The 19666-nt window shown below is 34.2% G+C and overlaps 2 protein-coding genes and 1 long non-coding RNA gene across 6 annotated transcripts in view; 1 reads left to right on the top strand and 2 right to left on the bottom strand.

Annotated features, from left to right (window-relative positions):
• Positions 1 to 8937, bottom strand: part of LOC149475908 (uncharacterized) — a 56090-nt gene extending 47153 nt beyond the window's left edge. For all 4 annotated transcript variants that reach the window (XM_089712782.1, XM_089712781.1, XM_089712785.1 and 1 more), the window contains exon 1: positions 8629 to 8937. In XM_089712782.1, coding sequence (XP_089568908.1) covers positions 8629 to 8766 — 138 coding nt within the window. In that variant the 5' untranslated portion in view covers positions 8767 to 8937. The remainder of the gene's footprint in view (positions 1 to 8628) is intronic.
• LOC149475905 (uncharacterized) overlaps positions 8241 to 19666 on the bottom strand; it is a 65624-nt gene continuing 54198 nt past the window's right edge. Inside the window, exon 2 of the long non-coding RNA XR_016317948.1 lies at positions 8241 to 8332. This is a non-coding gene — a long non-coding RNA (uncharacterized LOC149475905). The remainder of the gene's footprint in view (positions 8333 to 19666) is intronic.
• LOC149475907 (uncharacterized) lies at positions 10699 to 17531 on the top strand. Its single transcript, XM_089712852.1, has 5 exons — positions 10699 to 10907; positions 12068 to 12203; positions 12906 to 12962; positions 13865 to 13990; positions 14958 to 17531. Exons 1-5 carry the CDS (start codon positions 10779 to 10781, stop codon positions 16130 to 16132), a joined length of 1623 nt encoding a protein of 540 aa, XP_089568978.1. The 5' UTR covers positions 10699 to 10778; the 3' UTR covers positions 16133 to 17531.

Below are 19666 nucleotides of genomic sequence, written 5' to 3'. Positions count from 1 at the left end.
ATGTGACTTCAGAAGTTGGATTAGGCGAAGCTGCAGTTTTGAAGTTAACACAAACATTTGCTCGCCTAGGGTTTTGTGTTTACTTTATGGCCGATTTTTTAATTCACTATGTTTGCTAACAAAACTTGTCTCTCAAAATATTTGCATACGGTACACTGTTGGCTAATAGTAAATTTTTTTTACAAAGAACGTTTAGAGGATGACAATCGCCCAGCATCTGGAGACTTTGACAGTGTTATGGACGGCTCAATATCTGTAACAAAATGTAAAGACAGAGGAAAGAAATGCGTTTTGATGGCCTCTAACACGCACAATCCCGCAGCTATTACGAAAGTAACGCGTACAAATCGAGAAGGTAGAAAATAAGAAGTCAAGCGTCCAAAAGCCTGATTATAACTCATATATGAGGGGTCTAAAAGCAAATCCGCCACTGTCCATTTTGAATGAAAACCTAACTATGAATGCCATCTAGTAGACTTCGTTGAAACTAATTTAGTACCATATAACAATTTAGATGCAATGTTCCCACTGTCCCATAGAAAATTGCGCACAAAAATTGAGTTGAGATGCAAAAATGCCACTGTCCCTAACAAATCAGTTGACGCACACCATTGTCATTGTCCATTTTAGCCAATCACAGACCGCTAAAACTTGCATATTCAAGATGGCCGTGGCTGTGATTTCCTTGTGAAACGGTGTTGACTATTTTGCTTTTTAAAAATTGTATTTCCTGATAAAATCAATAAAAAATGGAAGAAAATGTAGTGGAAGTGACTCCTGAACACGCTCGCAAAAAGAAAAGAGCACCAGAGACCTGGAAACGGGCTAGAGCAAAGGTGGAAAGGTAAGCATTTTTTCCTTACAACGGCGTGTGTTTATACAATCAGCACATAAAGTGTCTTATTTTAGATTCACAATCGGTTTTACAAAATGCAATTTATTTTAGATTTCGCTTATTTTTATAGGTACTCTGCAAAAATGCCACCAGGTTAGCCACGCTGTAATCATGATGCTGAAAATAAACAGTTTAACTGTTGCAAATTGACGATGCTCGATGTAGCAAATGTCCATGAAGAATAATTTAGGACAAAAAATAAAAAGGACCAGGATGCATTCTTACTGAAGCACTGCAAAGTGTCAAGGGTTAAAAGACGCCGGCCGAGAGTTGGTCAGCGCCAACTAACGCAAAATATAACAAAATTATTTGTTCGAAAAAGAAAATCAGTAAAGTTAATAAGAGTTTGCCAAAAAACATTCATACCTATTTGAGGGATTACCGAGCATAGGATCAGAAAAGTTTCTCGAACGTTTGCCAGCACAGGATCCGTAGTTCAAGAAAAAAGGGGCGGTGATCACACCTCGGCAACAAATTTGCATAAATTAACAGCAGTTAAAAGATTTATAGAATCTTTTAAGTGCTTGCTTATTATTGCAGATCTACTGTTTTGAGAAAATATTTGCCCTCTACTTTAAATATTCGTAAAATGTGGAAAATGTATAATCAGAGCAACGATGTCCAGGTACGTGAATGTTATTTTAGAAAAATTTTCAACACATGCTACAATTTAGGATTTGGAAGCCCTCGTACAGACACTTGTTCTTAGTGCAATGAGCTAATTTAACGCTTAAAAAAATCAACAGATCCAACTGAAAAAATAAATTTAATGACGGAGAAAAGGATACACATGCTGAAGGCCAGAGCATTTTATCGACTGCTAAAGGAAAAGAGGGACGATCTAGTTGTGTTTTCTTTTGATTGCCAGAAAAATTAGGTATTGTCTAAAATATCTGATCCGGTGGCATATTACAGTCACCAATTGTATATTTCTATACAGCGAAACGTGCAATTCATCAAACAAACTTATGATCATCAGTGGCAAATTAAACTACTCCGACGTTTATCCATCGGATGACTCTAGCGATCAATCACTAAACATATATACTGATAATGAGGATAATACTTCCACTTTAATGCAGATACCGGAAGAGGATTTAACCGAGAAACAGGATGTGGATTTAATGGAAAAACCGGACGTGGATTTAATGAAGAAACAGGACGTGGATGAAAAAGAACCAAGTGAGGGTGAATTAATAGTAAAAGAAATAAGAGTTGATAATGAAAACAATAAGGAAAATATTGAGGGAAATGAGCAAGGAATTTAAGTAGGGCCAGATACTAATATGTATGATGGGGCGCAAGCAGGCAGCAGCGGACTATTTAAAGACCAATCAGTCTAGCGGACTATTTAAATCACATAACTGTGGTGATTTTGTGTTGGTGAAGATTCCTGGGAGAAAATTCGAGTACCGTTACGCAGGTGTTGTCACCAAAATTGACAATGAGGAAGGTGAAATAACATTAACATATCTGAGGATATGTGACAAGAACGCCAAACTTTTTAAGATTGCTGATAATGATGTGTCCGATGTCACGTTTGACCAAATAATAAAGAAATTGTGTGCACATTCTAGATTAAGGGTGATCGTATTTTTTATCGTTTTAACAAAAGGATAGATGTTTTTGAAAAATAATTAATGTATTATCATTTATTAGTGGTAACAAACAACATTTTTCTTATAAATAACTTTTTCGTTTTAATGATTTTCAAGTTGTCACACTATTTGTTTAATTAGTGCTAGTATAATTGAGTTTTGGAGGCAGGATACTTATGCCCGTTTTCACCAACATCCCCTAAGTTTATGGGATCCCCTAAACTTGCTTAGGGGACCGTTAAAAGATGGTTTCTGTTTCACCAGCCATTAGGGGTCAACTAAACGTTAAAAAGTCCCCTAACTTTAGGAGACCGACATTTTGGCCCTTAAACCCGCACATAAGTGAGTGATCCTTTAAGAAACAAAGATGGATAGTGATTTATATGAGTTTTTAGAATATTTAGACACGGTTTCGACTATCGTTAATAACCATCGTAGACCAAAAATATATCGAAAACGACCAAATTACTTCGAAAGTTTTGATGAAACTGATTTTTTTCGGAGATATAGGTTAAGTAAATCATCAGTGTTGTATTTATTGGAAAAGATTGAACACGCCTTAGAATTTCCTGATAATAGGTGAGTACAATCTACTAATTACAAGCTTTTATAAATAGGTTTGTATTTATGCACATGCTATGATAGTGCGCGTGGTATTTTTTTTTTTTTTTGTTTCTAGTTACGCTACGATTATATTTTCTTTTAAAATTGTGTAGTTACAAATGCTGTCCTTACCTATTTCATTTGCTTTTATTTCAGAAATAATTCTATATCTCCAATTAATCAATTATTAATGACATTGAGGTTTTATGCTACGGGGAGTCACTTGTTAGCTGTGGCAGACATGGGTGGTATCAGTGTGGCTAGTTGCAGTCGGATAATAAAGCGAGTATCTGCAGCGATTGTAACTCTACGACCAGAGTTTGTCCACTTCCCTAATACAAGTGAGGAGCAAGAAAACGTTAAGATGGAATTTTATAATATTTCAAGATTCCCTAATGTACACATGTGAAAATTCAATCACCAGGTGAAACTTCAAGACTAAACTTTATTACTTTAACAAGTCAGTATTTTACACAAAATAATGTCGTTTTGTATGTTTTTTTAAGGTGGCGATGATGCAGAGTTATTCAGGAACAGGAAGGGATACATGTCCATAAATGTTCAGACAATAGCATCAGCTAATTTATTAATAAGGGATGTTGTGGCACGTTGGCCAGGTTCAACACATGACTCGGCTATTTATCAAAATAATCATACATATAGAAAATTTGAAAGAGGAGACTTTACTGACAGCTATTTACTGGGTGACAGTGGATACCCGTTGAAGGTAAAATAGTTAAGCAAGTACAAGTATTTATAAAAGGAAAATATGTATAGAAATAAATACAATCCATGTGACATAGATAATCAATTTACTTAAAAAAATAAAATTTCTCTATTTGGTCATTCTTTGGCACACCAAATAAATTCTTCAGATTGAAGTTTCCACCTGTAAATTATAATATTATGAACTTATAAAACAGCAGATATTTTTTTCTTTTCAGAATCATTTGTTGACTCATTATTTAAATCCTACGACAAGAGGTCAGCAGAAATACAACGAAGCTCACATAAAAACCAGGAATGTGGTAGAAAGACAATACTTATGGAGTCTATTTACACAATATATGTATTTTAAGAAAAGCACGCGAGCCGGTGAATGAAAATAATGTTCCTAATATAGAGGAACTCATTTCAAATGGGCAAATAGGAAACATTACCAACATCACATCCCAGAACACATATGGATACAGAAGACTACAAATTACAAATTATTTTGAAAACCTGTTACGTGAAGTAAATTAATAATAGCATACCCTTTATTTGGTTAAGAACTTCTATTTTTATTTCTAAATCTTTTCTTGCTGACTCTATTTGTAAACTGTATTTGTTTCTTTTAAATTCTATTTCTTCTTCCAGCAATTTCTTTTTTAAATCTTCAATTTCAATTTTTTTTTTCATTTATCCCCCTGAATCCTGTACACAGGGTAGACACAACTTCCGTCTGGGGATGGTGATTTTCTTTGAGAATTGGTCTACGCCTTTTCCAAAGAGGAGTTCCTAATATCTTAGAACATGGTAGTGTGTTCACTACATTGTGTTCGTCTCCCTTAACTTCATTTGTACCCATGTTGAATTATATTGAGAACAGAGGTTTATCCAAGCCTCGTTCTTAGCTTGGTTGGTTGTACCATCTGTTCTTTTATTTAAAATGATGTTTTTAAAAACACACACCAATTTCACCAACTTATCTTTTTCGTCCACTGTAAAATTTTGACTACGCTTCCTTTTTTCAGCCATTTTATTATAATAATCGATTGTCGAACGCAACTAAATTAATTGTGAAATTTAAATAACACTGAAGAGGCGATTAAAACAAACATAAATGTCAACCAACTGTCAAATACAAGTTACCACAGATTAAATGCAAGTTTCGTTATGCATATACAGAGTAAAAATGCTAGAAAATATTAAATTAATTAAAAAAATGAATGAAATTATATTTATTATTGCTATGAAAACATTATTTATCATAAACTATATTTATTTGTGTAAAAACTTCAGAGAATTTTATAAAAAACGATATTATTTAAAAGTATCGATAAGTCTACAAGTGAAACAATCACTAACATCGAGAAAAACCTCACATAGTTATGTAACCCCTAGTTAGGGGATAGAAATGATGGTGAAACGCAATTTTATATAGGGGCTAATTTAGGGGACCTTTTAAGTAAAGGGTCCCATACTTATGTGGTAGTATAGGGATGGGAGGGGATGTTGGTGAAAACGGGCATTAAACTAATTTAATATAACTTAATAAAGGTATAAAAAATATATGCATTTTTGTTTATTTGTTACTTGTCCCGACCGTCACATAAGGTTGTCCCGACCATCACATTCTTCTAATGAGAAAAATTTGCGAAATCTAATTTAATTTCAAACAAGATCTTTACTGAATGATAGTCAGTAAACCTTTAATTATACACACTTAAATATTTGTACAAATATCATTGATAGTTTCTTGCAAACTTTAAAAAGCAGCTGTACATCTGGAGTAGACTAGAAAGTAAGAGTCCCGACCGTCACAATTTTTAATGCTTTTTTTCATTGAAAGAGATTAGTTCAAATATTTGAAATTCAAGTAGATTCAGCCTTACTTATTCAATTTTATATCAATATTCAGCTTTATATGGTAAGTATACTTCATTTATGAAAATATTAAATTTAAATAATAATCTTGATTTTTAAATCAATAAATAAATGAAAGTCATTTAGAATTATAATTAAAAAAAAATTGTTGTCTGTAAAGTCGGTTTACTGACGATAGTTGAACGTGACAACGTCCGATTGTGCTTCTTTGTCGCTCGTTCCGCGCTCTCGCTCGCACTTCAAGCCTTACATGGAACGCCTCAGATGAGTCAGAGCGAGGTAACGCCGCATGAGTCATGTTTTTTCGTGCGTGCAGCCGGCTTTATAAGACGTTGTCACGTTAATCACGTTAATCACGAAGATCTGTTAATTATATGACAGCTGTCATAAATCACAAATTAATTACTTTTACTTATTTAGAAATATTTTAAGTAAAATAATTTTAATGAAATTACTATGGGTAAGTATAAATTATTATTATTTATTAACCTTATTTATTAAATAATAATATATTGTTCAAATAATTAATTTAATCTTAGATCCTGATGTGATTGAAGACATCGAAGATATTGGAGCAGCGAAAGAAAATAATGATGAAGAAAGGTTAAATATTCAAGAAGGAAGAACGGAACATAATTTAAAAGTCGATGAAAAATTTAACACCTACAACGAGTTAGTAAAAAGAGTTGAGAATTTTCAAAATTCGTCTTACAGCTATTTCTATAAAAGAGATTGTGTGACCATTGAAAAATGTAGAAAACAAGGCGTAAAAAGGTACATTAACCCAGAATTGTAATATTATAAAATCAAGTATTGCTGTATTAATGGAGGGAAAAAGTTTATATCAAAAGGAACAGGAGTAAGAGAGTCAAGTACTTTTCAAAAAAAATGTTCGGCTTCATTTAGCTTTAATGTATCGAAAGACCGAAACAGTTTATTTATTTTATCAACAAATTTACAGCATAATCACCTGGTTACAAAAGAATTATTTGACCATCTTCCTCAAGCTAGGAGAATGTCTTTAGAAACAAAATCTAAAGTAAAAGAGTTATTAAATTTAAAAGCCGATAAATATAGAATTAAAAGTTTAATTGAAAAAGAAACAAATAAAATTGTAATTATGAAGGACCTACACAATTTAAACTGTAATAGTAAAGAAAATAAGTTAGATGAAGTACAGAAGTTTTTATGGAATGATTACAAAGCTGAGAGTTATTTCTTACTAGAAGAAAATATTTTTAAAGGCATGTTTTTTGCAACTCCAGGGATGAAATCTGTGATGAATGCATACCCAGAGTACATCGGGATAGACGGTACATTCAAACTTCTAAATATTCGTGCGCCTGTATATTTATTAATAGCAGAAGATTTTAATGGCTAGACTATACTAATATTATAAATGCGAAAGTAACTCTGTCTGTCTGTCTGTTACTCAATCACGCCAAAACTACTGAACCAATTTTCATGAAATTTGGTATGGAGATATTTTGATACCCGAGAAAGGACATAGGCTACTTTTTATCACGGGAAAATGATGCAATCCCGGAAATCCCACGGAAATGGGAACTATGCGGGTTTTTCTGTGACTGCGCGGGCGAAGCCGCGGGCGGAAACCTAGTATTTTAATAAATGAAAACAAAACTTCAATTGAATGGATGATGGAATGTTTTAAAAAATGTCACCCTTCGTGGAACAAAATTAAATGTATAATGACAGATAAAGATCTTTGTGAAAGAGAAGCTATAAAAACAAGTATGTTGCCGGTTGATATCAATTTAATTATGTGTGCATTCCACACCCTAAGAACGTTCAATAGAGAAATAACGACAGAAAAGAGAAATATTACCCGAGAAGAAAGAGATGAGGCTTAATCTATTTTACAAAAAATGGTTTATGCGGAGACTGAAGAACGGTATGATCAATTATATGAAGAGTTAAAAAATTACCAGAAACAATAATTGATTATTTAGACAAAAATTGGCATGATTGTCGTCAAGAATGGTCAATTACCAGTAATTACGTGCAACATAATTTTGGCAATGATACAAACAATCATTTGGAATCATTAAATGCTAAAATAAAAAAAAACTTGATCGATTCATGCCTTTAGAAGATATTGTACGGCATTTCTTAAATTTTATTGAATGTTCTTCTCGAGAAAGAGACCATAAAGCAGCTAGCTGCAGCATATCAAAAGACACGAGTCTTAAATTATTCTAAAAATTCACCTGAGTTTCGTTATGTGGAACACGTCACCAATTTTGCATTTAAATTTATAAGACAAGAATTTAACAAAATGAATAATATACAATTAAATTTTAATCAAATATCATGTGTTTACGAAGAATATAAGTCACCGACTGTTAACCCATTGACCACCGAGCGGCCCGATCGGGCCGAGACACAATAGATTTTCTATTGTGTCTGTGATCCGAGGACTGACGGATTAAAATATCTGCAACATCTGAGAGCGTATACGCACTATGCGGGTAGCCGCATTGCGGGTAGCCGTAGTAAAAATAATAGCGTGCGGTCTGCGGTAGCCGCATCGCAGTGCGCATAGAAATGAATATTACGTACATAATTGTGCTTGCGGTCAGCCGGACGGCTACCCGCAATGCGGCTACCCGCATAGTGCGTATACGCTCTGACTCGTGCGATTGTTTGGGGCGAACGTCAATGCTGTTACTGTCAATCCTGTTCGTCTAGGCGTATATCATTACGCCTAGACGAACAGGAGCCGAGCAATGCGGGTAAAACCGCGGGGCACAGGTAGTTAATACATACCTAACAAGGTAGGTAATTGAATAGAATCGATAAATCAACAAAACATGCACAAAATGTTCTAAAAATTAAAATAAACTATTATTTATAAACAAATGCTTATAAATAGGATTTAGATACATATTTCTACAGTTAATACAAATGAATTTTAATACTTACAGTGATATCAAAGCAATCTTTCAGCATGTCGGAGTAAACCTCCTCAACCCCCATCCACTGGTAGGATGCCGTGAAATCTTTAAACGTTCCCTCTGAGGCACAACAACGGCACATGCCATCTTTTAAAATAGTCTCCATTATTTATATTTTCACTAACTCACAAATAACACTTATATAACAGTCCACTTATTGAAATAACTTAATAATAAACCAATGCCGTATCACTGCTATTCGATCGAAGCTCCGCCATTTTCTTGACTTTGTGGGCAGACGCGAACGGCGAACGGCGATCGGCAAAACCGCAGAAACCTAAATGTTGCCATGTGCATTATGTACCAAACCAAGTGTACACAATATTAAGCGAATATTTTTTTAATAACTTAATTTTTACCCTGTGTTTTAACCTTATTAATCACGTATATAACTTAGCGCGGGCGGTAAGCTAGTTTAACTATAAAATAAAAACAAAGTAAAAGCAATAACAATGTGTTTAATTACAAGAAATTTTTAAAATGACCCACCTGTTGCTAAATGCAAATTGCAAGTGCAACATCACCGGAAAAAGTTGTCTTTTGAATGTCTGAACGCCCTTTTATTATTAACGGTTTCTTCTGCTACTCGCAATTTCTGCAACGTCCAAATTCTTGGGACATCCTGTAGTGTTTAATATGACGACGCGGTTGGCGCAGTGGTAAAGTAACTGCCTACTGAGCCGACGGTCCCGGGTTCGATCCCCGGTCAGGGCAAATATTTGTGTGATGAACTCAATTATTTGTTCTTGGTTCTGGGTGTTATTAACTATATATATTTATTAAATATTATATTTATCGTCGCCTAGTACCCACAACACAAGCCTTAATTGAGCTTACTGTGGGACTAGGTCGATTTGTGTAATAATGTCCTATAATATTTATTTATTTATTTATTATATACTTCAAGATATATTATACATTACTTAAATTTTGATGTCTGTGCAGTGTGCACCAGTCATACCTACATATTCTGTGCTACATAATCTAATTTAAAATTAACAATTATAGTGAACTCGTCGAAGGTGAATATGTAATTAAACACAATAATTAAATATGTATTGAGTATTTAGCATAATATTATTTAATACTCGGATACCTCACTATCGACTTCGGGCCAGTGCTTAACTTTTAGAACTGGCTAAAAGTGTTTTATTTCTTTGAAAATAGTTTAATATTTTACATACTTTTTATGAAGGGTAGTTCGAACATTGAGCTATTATTACTACGTATAGAGTCGACACCACGTACAAAATCTGTGCGACAAACGCGACGGCGCGGGGCGGCTAGTCAGTCATAGAATAAATAAATTATTAATAAACATATCAATTAAAAACTTTTCAATTAAAACCAATCAATGTAACAAAATAAAATTGATACTACGTAGGTAATTGATTTTCATCGTTCATGAATTAACCTTTTTTCAAATAATATCCACAGAACAATATTTTCTCAATTTTCTCAATTATTTTACACTATAAAAATTTACGTCATGTAATATGACTATATAAACATCTTTTATACACTTGTTCATACCCAATGCCATTTCTTAAATTTTTGGTTTATGACAAATGACGCAAAATGGCACGCGCCAAAAGTTTTACTCGAACCAAGTTTTTAAAAAAACTTGTGTTTGTTTTTAAATTATCTATGTAGTTAATTACCGTTGAAAAATTACCTTTGCACTTTGCCGTATTATTTGAATTACTGTAACATAGTGCATTATCGTAACACACTCGAGGGTATATTTGATGAGTTTCATGTTTTTTACTTTATTACAAACAAGACATGAACGTGACCATCACGCTAAAGTGGCACTAAAGCTACTGAGTGCAGTGTGGCCGGTTGACCTCTGTTGAGCGGAACATAAGAGATGTAAGCGGTGTCTTCTCCATACGTAGTAATAGTATCTCAATGGGTCCGAAGAAAATTTGGATGCAATCTCTACCATTTCTACAAGTTTTCTACTCTGAGTTTTCTACCATCACGATGATTGTCATTTGTCAAACTGTCAATAGATTTGACAATTTGATCACGTCAAAAATAACAAGAATTGCATTGAAGATCCATGCATTTTAGTTGTGATTTATTTGATTGTTATTATTCAAATATTATATAAATATGGACACAAATTCATTATGTCGATGTTGCCTTGCTCGTCCACCGGACAAAGATATAAAGACTACATATACATGTTTGGGAAAAAATGAAATTTACGCCGATATGTTAAAGGAGTGCTTCGAAATTCATGTAATTATTCTTTTGTTTTTATTAAGCTATTGCATAGCTTCTATCGCGGGGACCGAATCGAGAAATTCCGTAACGAAAAAACCTCACGCTCCCCACTCCGACGGGCACGGTTTGGCTTGAAGGCATAGCATGCAATAGCTTTACCGCGGCAGTCCCCGAGTGCTACACGTTTTTTTTTATTATTACTAACTAGCAATCTGCAGCTTCATCCGCTTTGTCTTAAAGTTAAAAAATTATATCCTATACCTCCAGAATCACTCTCTATTAAAAAAAATCGCATCAAAAGTTACATAGTTTTAAGTATACATAGGGACAGACAGATAGCAACAGCGACTTAAAGCTATCTAGTGATTTCCACCTTGTATGTATTCTGTGTAGGCTTGCATATATATGTATTTAGCTGTAGTTGCATTTATTTCTTACCATGTAATGGCCTAATAATGGTTTTATTTCTTTGAAAAAAGTTTAATATTATATTTTTAATGAACCAGCAAATTTATTTTCTTTAATGTTGATAAGTAATGTCTTTGAATGCTTATATATAAAAAAAAGACATTATAAGAGCATGTACAGACCTATTTCTTACAAGGAATAGGTATATTTTTAAATTAGCATAAACTATTAAATCTGTATTCCTCTAAACTTTATTATTTAACTAGCGGTCCGCCCCGGCTTCGCCCGTGGTACATATTTACGTTTTCTCTACATAAGAACCATCCCCGTACTTCAAGGAATATAATAAAAAAAGAATTATCGAAATCGGTTCAGCCGTTCTCGAGTACCAACACATTTACGATTAATTTTTATATATAAGAAGATTAGCCGGGCCCCGCTGTATCACCCGCAGTGCTCCGTTCCTGTTGGTCTTAGCCAGATGATATATAGCCTATAGTCTTCCTTGATAAATGAGCTATCTAACACCGAAAGAATTTTTCAGATTGGAATAGTAGTTCCCGAGATTAGCGAGTTCAAACAAACAAACTCTTCAGCTTTATAATATTAGTAGATATAAATTTTCAAAACAAATTTCCTCAAATGATATCTGTCCATATCGAATTTCCACAAAGAAAAAACAAATCAAATCCAATTACTATAAATCGAATCTAAATTTCCACAAATCAAATCAAATTTCCACTAATCAAATCAAATCAAATTCACAGATAACAGTGGAACAAATGGAAACTGACAATGGTATATGCGAGGTTTGCATCGCCCGTCTCCGCGACGCTTTCGACTTCAAGCACCAAGTGTTGAGGTGCCAGAAGGACTTGATGAATATGGGTGATAGTGTTAAAGGTTAGTTTTTATCCAACTTCAAGAAGGGATGTTTTTTTTATACAGGAATACAAATTAATCGCCTCAGTAAATATAATATTGGCGCATTGAAATAAAAAGAAAGTAATGAGTTTTTTTTATTGACAATAATATATATGTTACAGTCTTAACCAATCAAAAACCTTATTGACCGGTAAAATTAGTCAATAAGGTTATTGACTAAAGGTGTCGGTCAAAACCCTTATTGACTGATTTTATCTGATAAAATCTGTTAATAAGGTTATTGACCGACACCCTAAAGTAAAATGGTGTAGATAGGTTAACAACATGAGATTCGATCTTCAAAAGCGGCGCACACAAAATTTAATGTCTATGTGAGACGGCATGATCCAATTCCTGTGGGTTAAAAAGAAACAACTGCAGTCAATTCTGGCTAATTAGCCACAATTCACCATGGCGGTGAACAACTTTTACGCAATAGATGGCGCGCGGTGTGCCCCTTAGGGCTTAGACACATAAAACTGAAAGAGTAGAATAAATTCGATCGCTCTGGCGGGTCACGGGTGGCCGAGTTGGTCAAGCATCCGCCCCGGATTGGCGTGAAAGGATGCGGGTTAGAGTCCCGCCTCGTGATCGATTTTTTTCCTATTCTTTATAAATTCATAACTTTTACTAAATTTTTATTCGCACACCATATTAATGTGGAAATTTATCTTTTTTCAGCCGAAAAAATATCAGTTATCAAAGAAGAAGTTATGGACGATGATGACTATCTTTTTGGTGAGTAATTTACAAGGTTTATATTAATTTGCAATTCATACATGTATACTATATTATGTGCAGTAATGTAGGTGAAATCTTGCAACTAAATATTGAAGCAGCCAATTGCATATTCCCTGCTTTTTTAAAACTGTAGGTATATGTGTGCAATAAAGGATATGTAAATAAAAAAATAATATTATAGACTTTCAACCATTTCATGAAATGCAACCATTTCATGAAATGCGACCATTTCATGAAATGAGCAAATCTGCGATATGGCCACGACATATACACGATCAGATTCGATGAATATCATGCGTCATTCTAAAACATGACGGCGCGTATCCAAAATGTCGTGCATGCATTCCTATAATCAACCGACTTCAAAAAGGAAGAGGTTCTTAATTCGACCCGTATGTTTTTTTGTATTTATGTTACTCGATTTCTTCACTAATTATGAATGGATTTTAATGATTCTTTTTTTGTTTGGTAGGCCATCATCCCCATATAAATGTTATCAAAATTGACTCAGTGGTTTTTGAAAAAAACAACAAAAAAAAATCAATGGTATTTATTGTGGCTGAAGTCTTAGTCGGTTTTCTTTGTCAAAAAATAATTTTATATGGGTATCAAATAAAAAGGCTTGCTAGGAATAGCTCGAAGATAACTCGAGTATGTCATTTAAATAAAAACTTTTTTTAAATAGGTTCCTTTTTCTTAATAAATTCATTATATTTTTATTATTACTAGCTTTTCCACGCGGTTTCGATGCTTACATACTACTCTTTAAACCCCCAACAGATTAAACCTATATTTGACACTGGGTTTTCAAATTTCATAAAAATATTAACTACTATGCTAAAAACCGTTTTATGTGTAATGGACTTCAAAATATAAGCTTCCTTTTCCATTTTTTTCAGATTTAAACAATGACGATATAATGGCAATAGATTCGACTGCAAGTGGCAAATTAGCTGAAATGCTCGGCCTCGGCGACGTCAGTATAAAGCGTAAAAAGAAACGCAAAAAATCGGAAGAATACGACGGTGAGTGTAAACTCTTAAAATGAATCCTACTAATATTATAAATGCGAAAGTTTGTGAGGATGGATGTTTGTCTGTTTGAAATTTGGTATGTGGGTAGCTGAAGTCCTAGAATAAGATGGGTTACTGCTTATCCCGGAAATCCCACAGGAACGGGAACAATGCCATTGAGTTACTATGTACTACGTACTAGAGAGGCCATCGCTACTACACTTTTTGTAACACGAGTTAGAGTCAATCGTCTCAAACAATTTTTATTTTGTTACATTGATTGATATTAATCGAAAAGTTTATTCATATTTTTTAATAAGATAAACAATATTTATTTGTTACATTGATTGGTTTTAATTTCTAAGTAATAATAGGCAGAATATCTACAAATTGTATGACTCAATAGCCGCCCCGCGCCGCCGCGCTTGTCGCACAGATTTTGTTCGTGGTGTCCTCTCTATAATAATACCTCAATGAACAATGCGGGTTTTTTTTTAAAACTAGTATAAAGTAATAAAGTAAATGAATAATAAATACAAATGTGAAATTGACAATAACAGAGGTTAGGGTACAGAAGGTGGTCTACGACTATACGCCTCAACCACTGAACCGATTCGGATGAAATTTGGTACAGAGATGAAAATAGCGTTTTGTGTTTAGGATAGTGTGAAGTCCCGTGTCCACATAGTGGGGTAGGGGGCAGATGCATTATTCATACATCTGTTTCACTGATCGATTTTTCTTTAGGGACAAGTAGGTGATCAGCCTTCTGTGTCCTGCCAGACCGAGACATTTTTTTTTTTCGTCTCCACCGGGAATCGAACCCAGGCCCCCTCGGTTCTACGCTCACGCGTCAACCACTGTACCGAGGAGGCGGTCAAAGGTGTGTTTAGGATAGTAACTAACTAATGCATACTCTAAGAAACCACTTTTGCAATGTAAAAATTAAAATGTCTGATTTTCCGTCTTTTACTTTCAGATTGCGACGATTTACCTCTAAAATTACCCTCAGACTTTCGTATCAAGAAGGATAAAGAAGAAAACGGGGCCATAAGCGTCAGCGACAACTCGAAACACATTTACAACGTGAAAAAGATATTGAAATACTCAAATTGTACGCCGTTCTTCAATAAAACTTTAAGCGGAATAGTTTGCGCATACTGCAAGATCACATGCGCAAATATAAAAGAATTGAAAACCCACAACGAGGAAAACCACAAAAAAATATACTTGGACAAGAGACTGGACAAAAGTAACCTAGCCGTCAAAATGGATATCACAGACCTACAATGCACACTGTGCCAAAAGAATATAGAAAATATATCGAATCTAAAGAAGCATCTAATGAATGAACACAGCCAGAAATTCTATCCGGATCTCTACGACTATATTTTTGAATTCAAAATAACGGGCGATGAAATACTAAACTGCGCTCTCTGTCACTCAACGTTTGAAACTTTCAAAATGCTCTTACAACACATGAATGGGCATTACCGAAATTATATATGCGAAGTCTGCGATATGGGATTCATAAATCAGCACAGATTGAGAAATCACAAGCGAACACATGAAATTGGTACGTTCAAGTGCTCGTTTTGCGACAAAGTGTTCAGTACTAGAGTGCGGAAACAGTGTCACGAGAAATACACGCATAACACAAGTGCAAGATATACAACGATGTGTCCACACTGCGACAAAACCTTTAATAGTTACTACCAAAGAAATAGGCATATGTTCGACGAGCACAACATAGCAGCGGCTACATACAAATGCAATGTGTGCGACAAATCGTTTATACTAAAGTCTAAATTGACGTCTCATATCAAAAAAGTTCATTTGATGGAGAGGAATCATATATGTCCGGACTGCGGACAAGGGTTCTTCATAAAGCAGTCGTTAGACGAACATATGGTCAAGCATAGCGGTGAAAGGGTGTTCAATTGTACTGTGTGTCATAAGTCGTACGCAAGGAAGAAAACGTTGAGGGAACATATGAGGATACATAATAATGATAGGCGGTTCAAGTGTGGGGTGTGCGGTTATGCGTTCGTGCAAAAGTGTAGTATGAAAAGCCATATGTTATCGAACCACGGAATGTCGCTGACGGAGTTCGAAAATGTGGCCAAAGACATGATTAGTGCGGGTGTGCAGTGATTTTTATATTTATAAAGATGATTTTTGAAACGCGGTACTGAATAAAATTGAAGTGAAACTTCTTTAGGCGCGTTGAGAGTAAAATCTCAAGGTCGCGTCAGGGCAGAAACGTCATGGAGTAAGATGATGATTTAGATATCATTGAATCTTGCTAAAGATGTTTCACTTCTGACACGTGGGCTTAACAAACTAGCGCTCCGCCCCGGCTTCGCCCGTGGTACACGTTTACGTTTTCTCTCCATAAGAATAATACTTGTACATCAAGGAATATTATAAAAAAAATAATTAACGAAATCGGTTCCGCCGTTGTCGAGTTTTGTGCTTAGCAAGACATTTGGCGATTCATTTTTATTATTGATGAAATATTTTTATTTTTTAACATAGTGCCATCTATTGAATATTTTCAAAATCCAGTCAGCTGATGCCGAAATATGTAAGAATTATTTGGAGCTAACAGATAATTTGCAATAACAAATAATAATTTGCAGTTAAAGAATATTCCGGCTATAAACTGAGACCTATCCTATCTTTTAAATAAGATCAAACTGCACTCAGGGTGTCAGGGAGTCTAATTAAAAATCGACTCAGTAGTTTAGAATTCCATCGCGGACAAACAACTTGACACGTAATTTAGAATTACAATGCGGACAAACAACGTGACACGTAATCTATACTAATCTATATGAATATTATAAAGCTGAAGAGTTTGTTTGTTTGAACGCGCTAATCTCGGGAACTACTGGTCCGATTTGAAAAATTCTTTCGGTGTTAGATAGCCCATTTATCGAGGAAGGCTATAGGCTATCATCTCGCTAAGACCAACAGGAGTTGTGCGTGTAAAACCGTGGAGCACAGCTAGTGTTTATAATACAAAGATTTCTTGACAGACTATAATCTCGTCAGTTAGATTTATACTGTGCTTTTCCATTAATGGCAATAGTGTAGCGAGGAATGTGTTTGTAAAAACCAATTATATCGTTTTATTTGGTTTGAAGTTTGAAACGATACTGTTGGTTACTAGCGGTCCGCCCCGGCTTCGCCCGTGCTACATATTTACGTTATCTCTATTCTCTACATAAGAACCATCCTCGTACTTCAAGGAATATAATAAAAAAATTTATGCGTGTACTTAGAGTACACACGTAAGACGTGAAACTTCTTTATGACCTTAAAAATGTCACGAGTATGGCGTAACGCAAAAATGTCACGCATACTGCTTAACGCAAAAATGTCACGAGTATGGCGTAACGCAAAAATGCCACGCATACTGCGTAACGCAAAAATGTCCCGCGTACGGCGTAACACAAAAATGTTACACTAAATTTTTGTCCAACCCCGATAAAGAAGTTTCACTTCAAAAAAAGAATTATCGAAATCGGTTCAGCTGTTCACACGTGATGCCGTGACCAAGGAAAACGGGTATCTACGGGTATCACATTCTCGGTACACATCCTCGCACATTATTAGTAGAAAAGCACCCTTATGGAGAGAAAATACGAAAAAGAGGCAATAGGGCAGAACAATGTCTACCGGGGCAGGTAGTATAAATATAAAACACGCACATTAAAATGAAATATTGGTATATCATTATCTGTTATATAAATTATATATCGTTCATTCTGAAAATGTAATACAACAATATTATTATTAATCTCGTTAAGTTTTTTTTATATTTATGTTACTTTTTTATTTATTTAAATGTTGCAGCCGACTGGTAAAATAAGTAAATGAAAGAGTATCTTACAGGCATTTAAATACGTAAATGCCGTTTATCAAAAAGACCAGGCTATTAATGAAACATCTGATTTTACCTGTAGGCTGCGACATCAGAAATTAAATTCTCTTGTGTAATAGTAAAAATATATTAGTTTCCTTTAAAAATATGTTATTTACCATACCCTTTGTTTTTTTAGGTTACTACATATATGTATATTGTGTACTTCATAAAACCTATAGCAATGTAAAATGTATATTTTATTTTAAAGGCAAATTTATTTTATGTTAAATTGTTTAATTCTAATGGTGTTTTTCCACTAATAATGATGTGTAGCGAGGAATCTATACTAATATTATAAAGCTGAAGAGTTTGTTTGTTTGTTTGTTTTAACGCGCTAATCTCGGGAACTACTGGTCCGATTTAAAAAATTCTTTCGGTGTTAGAAAGCTCATTTATCGAGGAAGCTATATATCATCACGCTACGATCAACAGGAGCGGAGCCACGGCGGTGAAACCGCGGGGAGCAGCTAGTGTGTTTATAATGGTCTAAGAGCCCGTGGGCCCGTCCTTCATATTCTGTATATCAAAAAATATCAGTCAAATAAATTTCATTTGGTTATTAAAAGTATGAAGGTGATGAAAAAAGAATCGATAAAAGTTAATTTAATTAAAAAAAGCCAATTTAACAATTATAGGCATATTTGTTTATAAAAAATATTATAAAAAAATACGTCTCATCTTGTTATCAGATCTCCCACGGGCTCTCCTACTACTTATAAAGAATCAATCATATCGCTTATATCGTTTTAACTAGAGGTCCGCCCCAGCTTCGCCCGTGGTACATATTTCGCAATAAAAGGTAGCCTATGTCCTTTCTCGGGTATCAAAATATCTCCATACCAAATTTCATGCAAATTGGTTCAGTAGTTTAGGCGTGATTGAGTAACAGACAGACAGACAGAGTTACTTTCGCATTTATAATATTAAGTATGGATTTTGAAGCGTTTAACATTTGAAGTGATAGTATTGGCTATTTACTTGTATTTTGTAAACACATTCCTCGCTACTCATCCTCGCACAATATAGTTGGAAAGCCCCCTTATATGTAAATACATGTAACTATATAAAAAATGTGATTATAATTTATAATCGAGTCTACATTTAAATTCGCGACACAAAAAGTTTACAGTAAATCGTCAAAAATTGTATTTTTATATGTACTTGAAGTCAGTGTCAGTGAAAATTAATGTCTTGTTAGAGGAAAAAAACTCATCAAAATAACTAGGATTACAGTATCTCTAAAATAACAAAAACCTTGTAAATCAGATTAGTAGTTTTTAAATAGAATACAATACAAAAATACAAGAAATCAAATAATGTTTCTATATTTTTTTATTACAAAAAATCTTGTTTTGATAAGCAGGTATTAAAAATATAATTTTTATTTATATAGGTGGCGAAATTAAATGTAAACTGGTCATATACTTAGATAGTATATTACGAGAAAAAAGGGGTTGATTTTTGTTTTATTTGTAAATTGATAATAAAACATTTTACATAATATGATTTTGTTTCATTTAATCCTTGAAACTGATCCTGTGTCTTCAATTTTATATGCGTAGGCTATGATTGAAGACTTTGATGCCATGGCTATACTACTTGCTCTGTGATGCTATGGAAATTATTTCTAAAACAGGCCCGCGTTGCTAAAACTGAACCAATTATATACCTACCTAACGTTATGTAACGACATTATCCGTGAAAACAATGAATCTATGTAGTAGTTTTTGAGTCCATCGCGAACAGACAGTCGTGAC

This window comes from Colias philodice, chromosome 29, assembly GCF_061535455.1.
Source record: "Colias philodice isolate Cphi_HAF_F1 chromosome 29, ilColPhil1 Martin Lab GWU primary, whole genome shotgun sequence".
In the NCBI taxonomy this organism is placed as follows: domain Eukaryota; kingdom Metazoa; phylum Arthropoda; class Insecta; order Lepidoptera; family Pieridae; genus Colias; species Colias philodice.
This window is presented reverse-complemented; position numbering and strand designations above follow the sequence as displayed.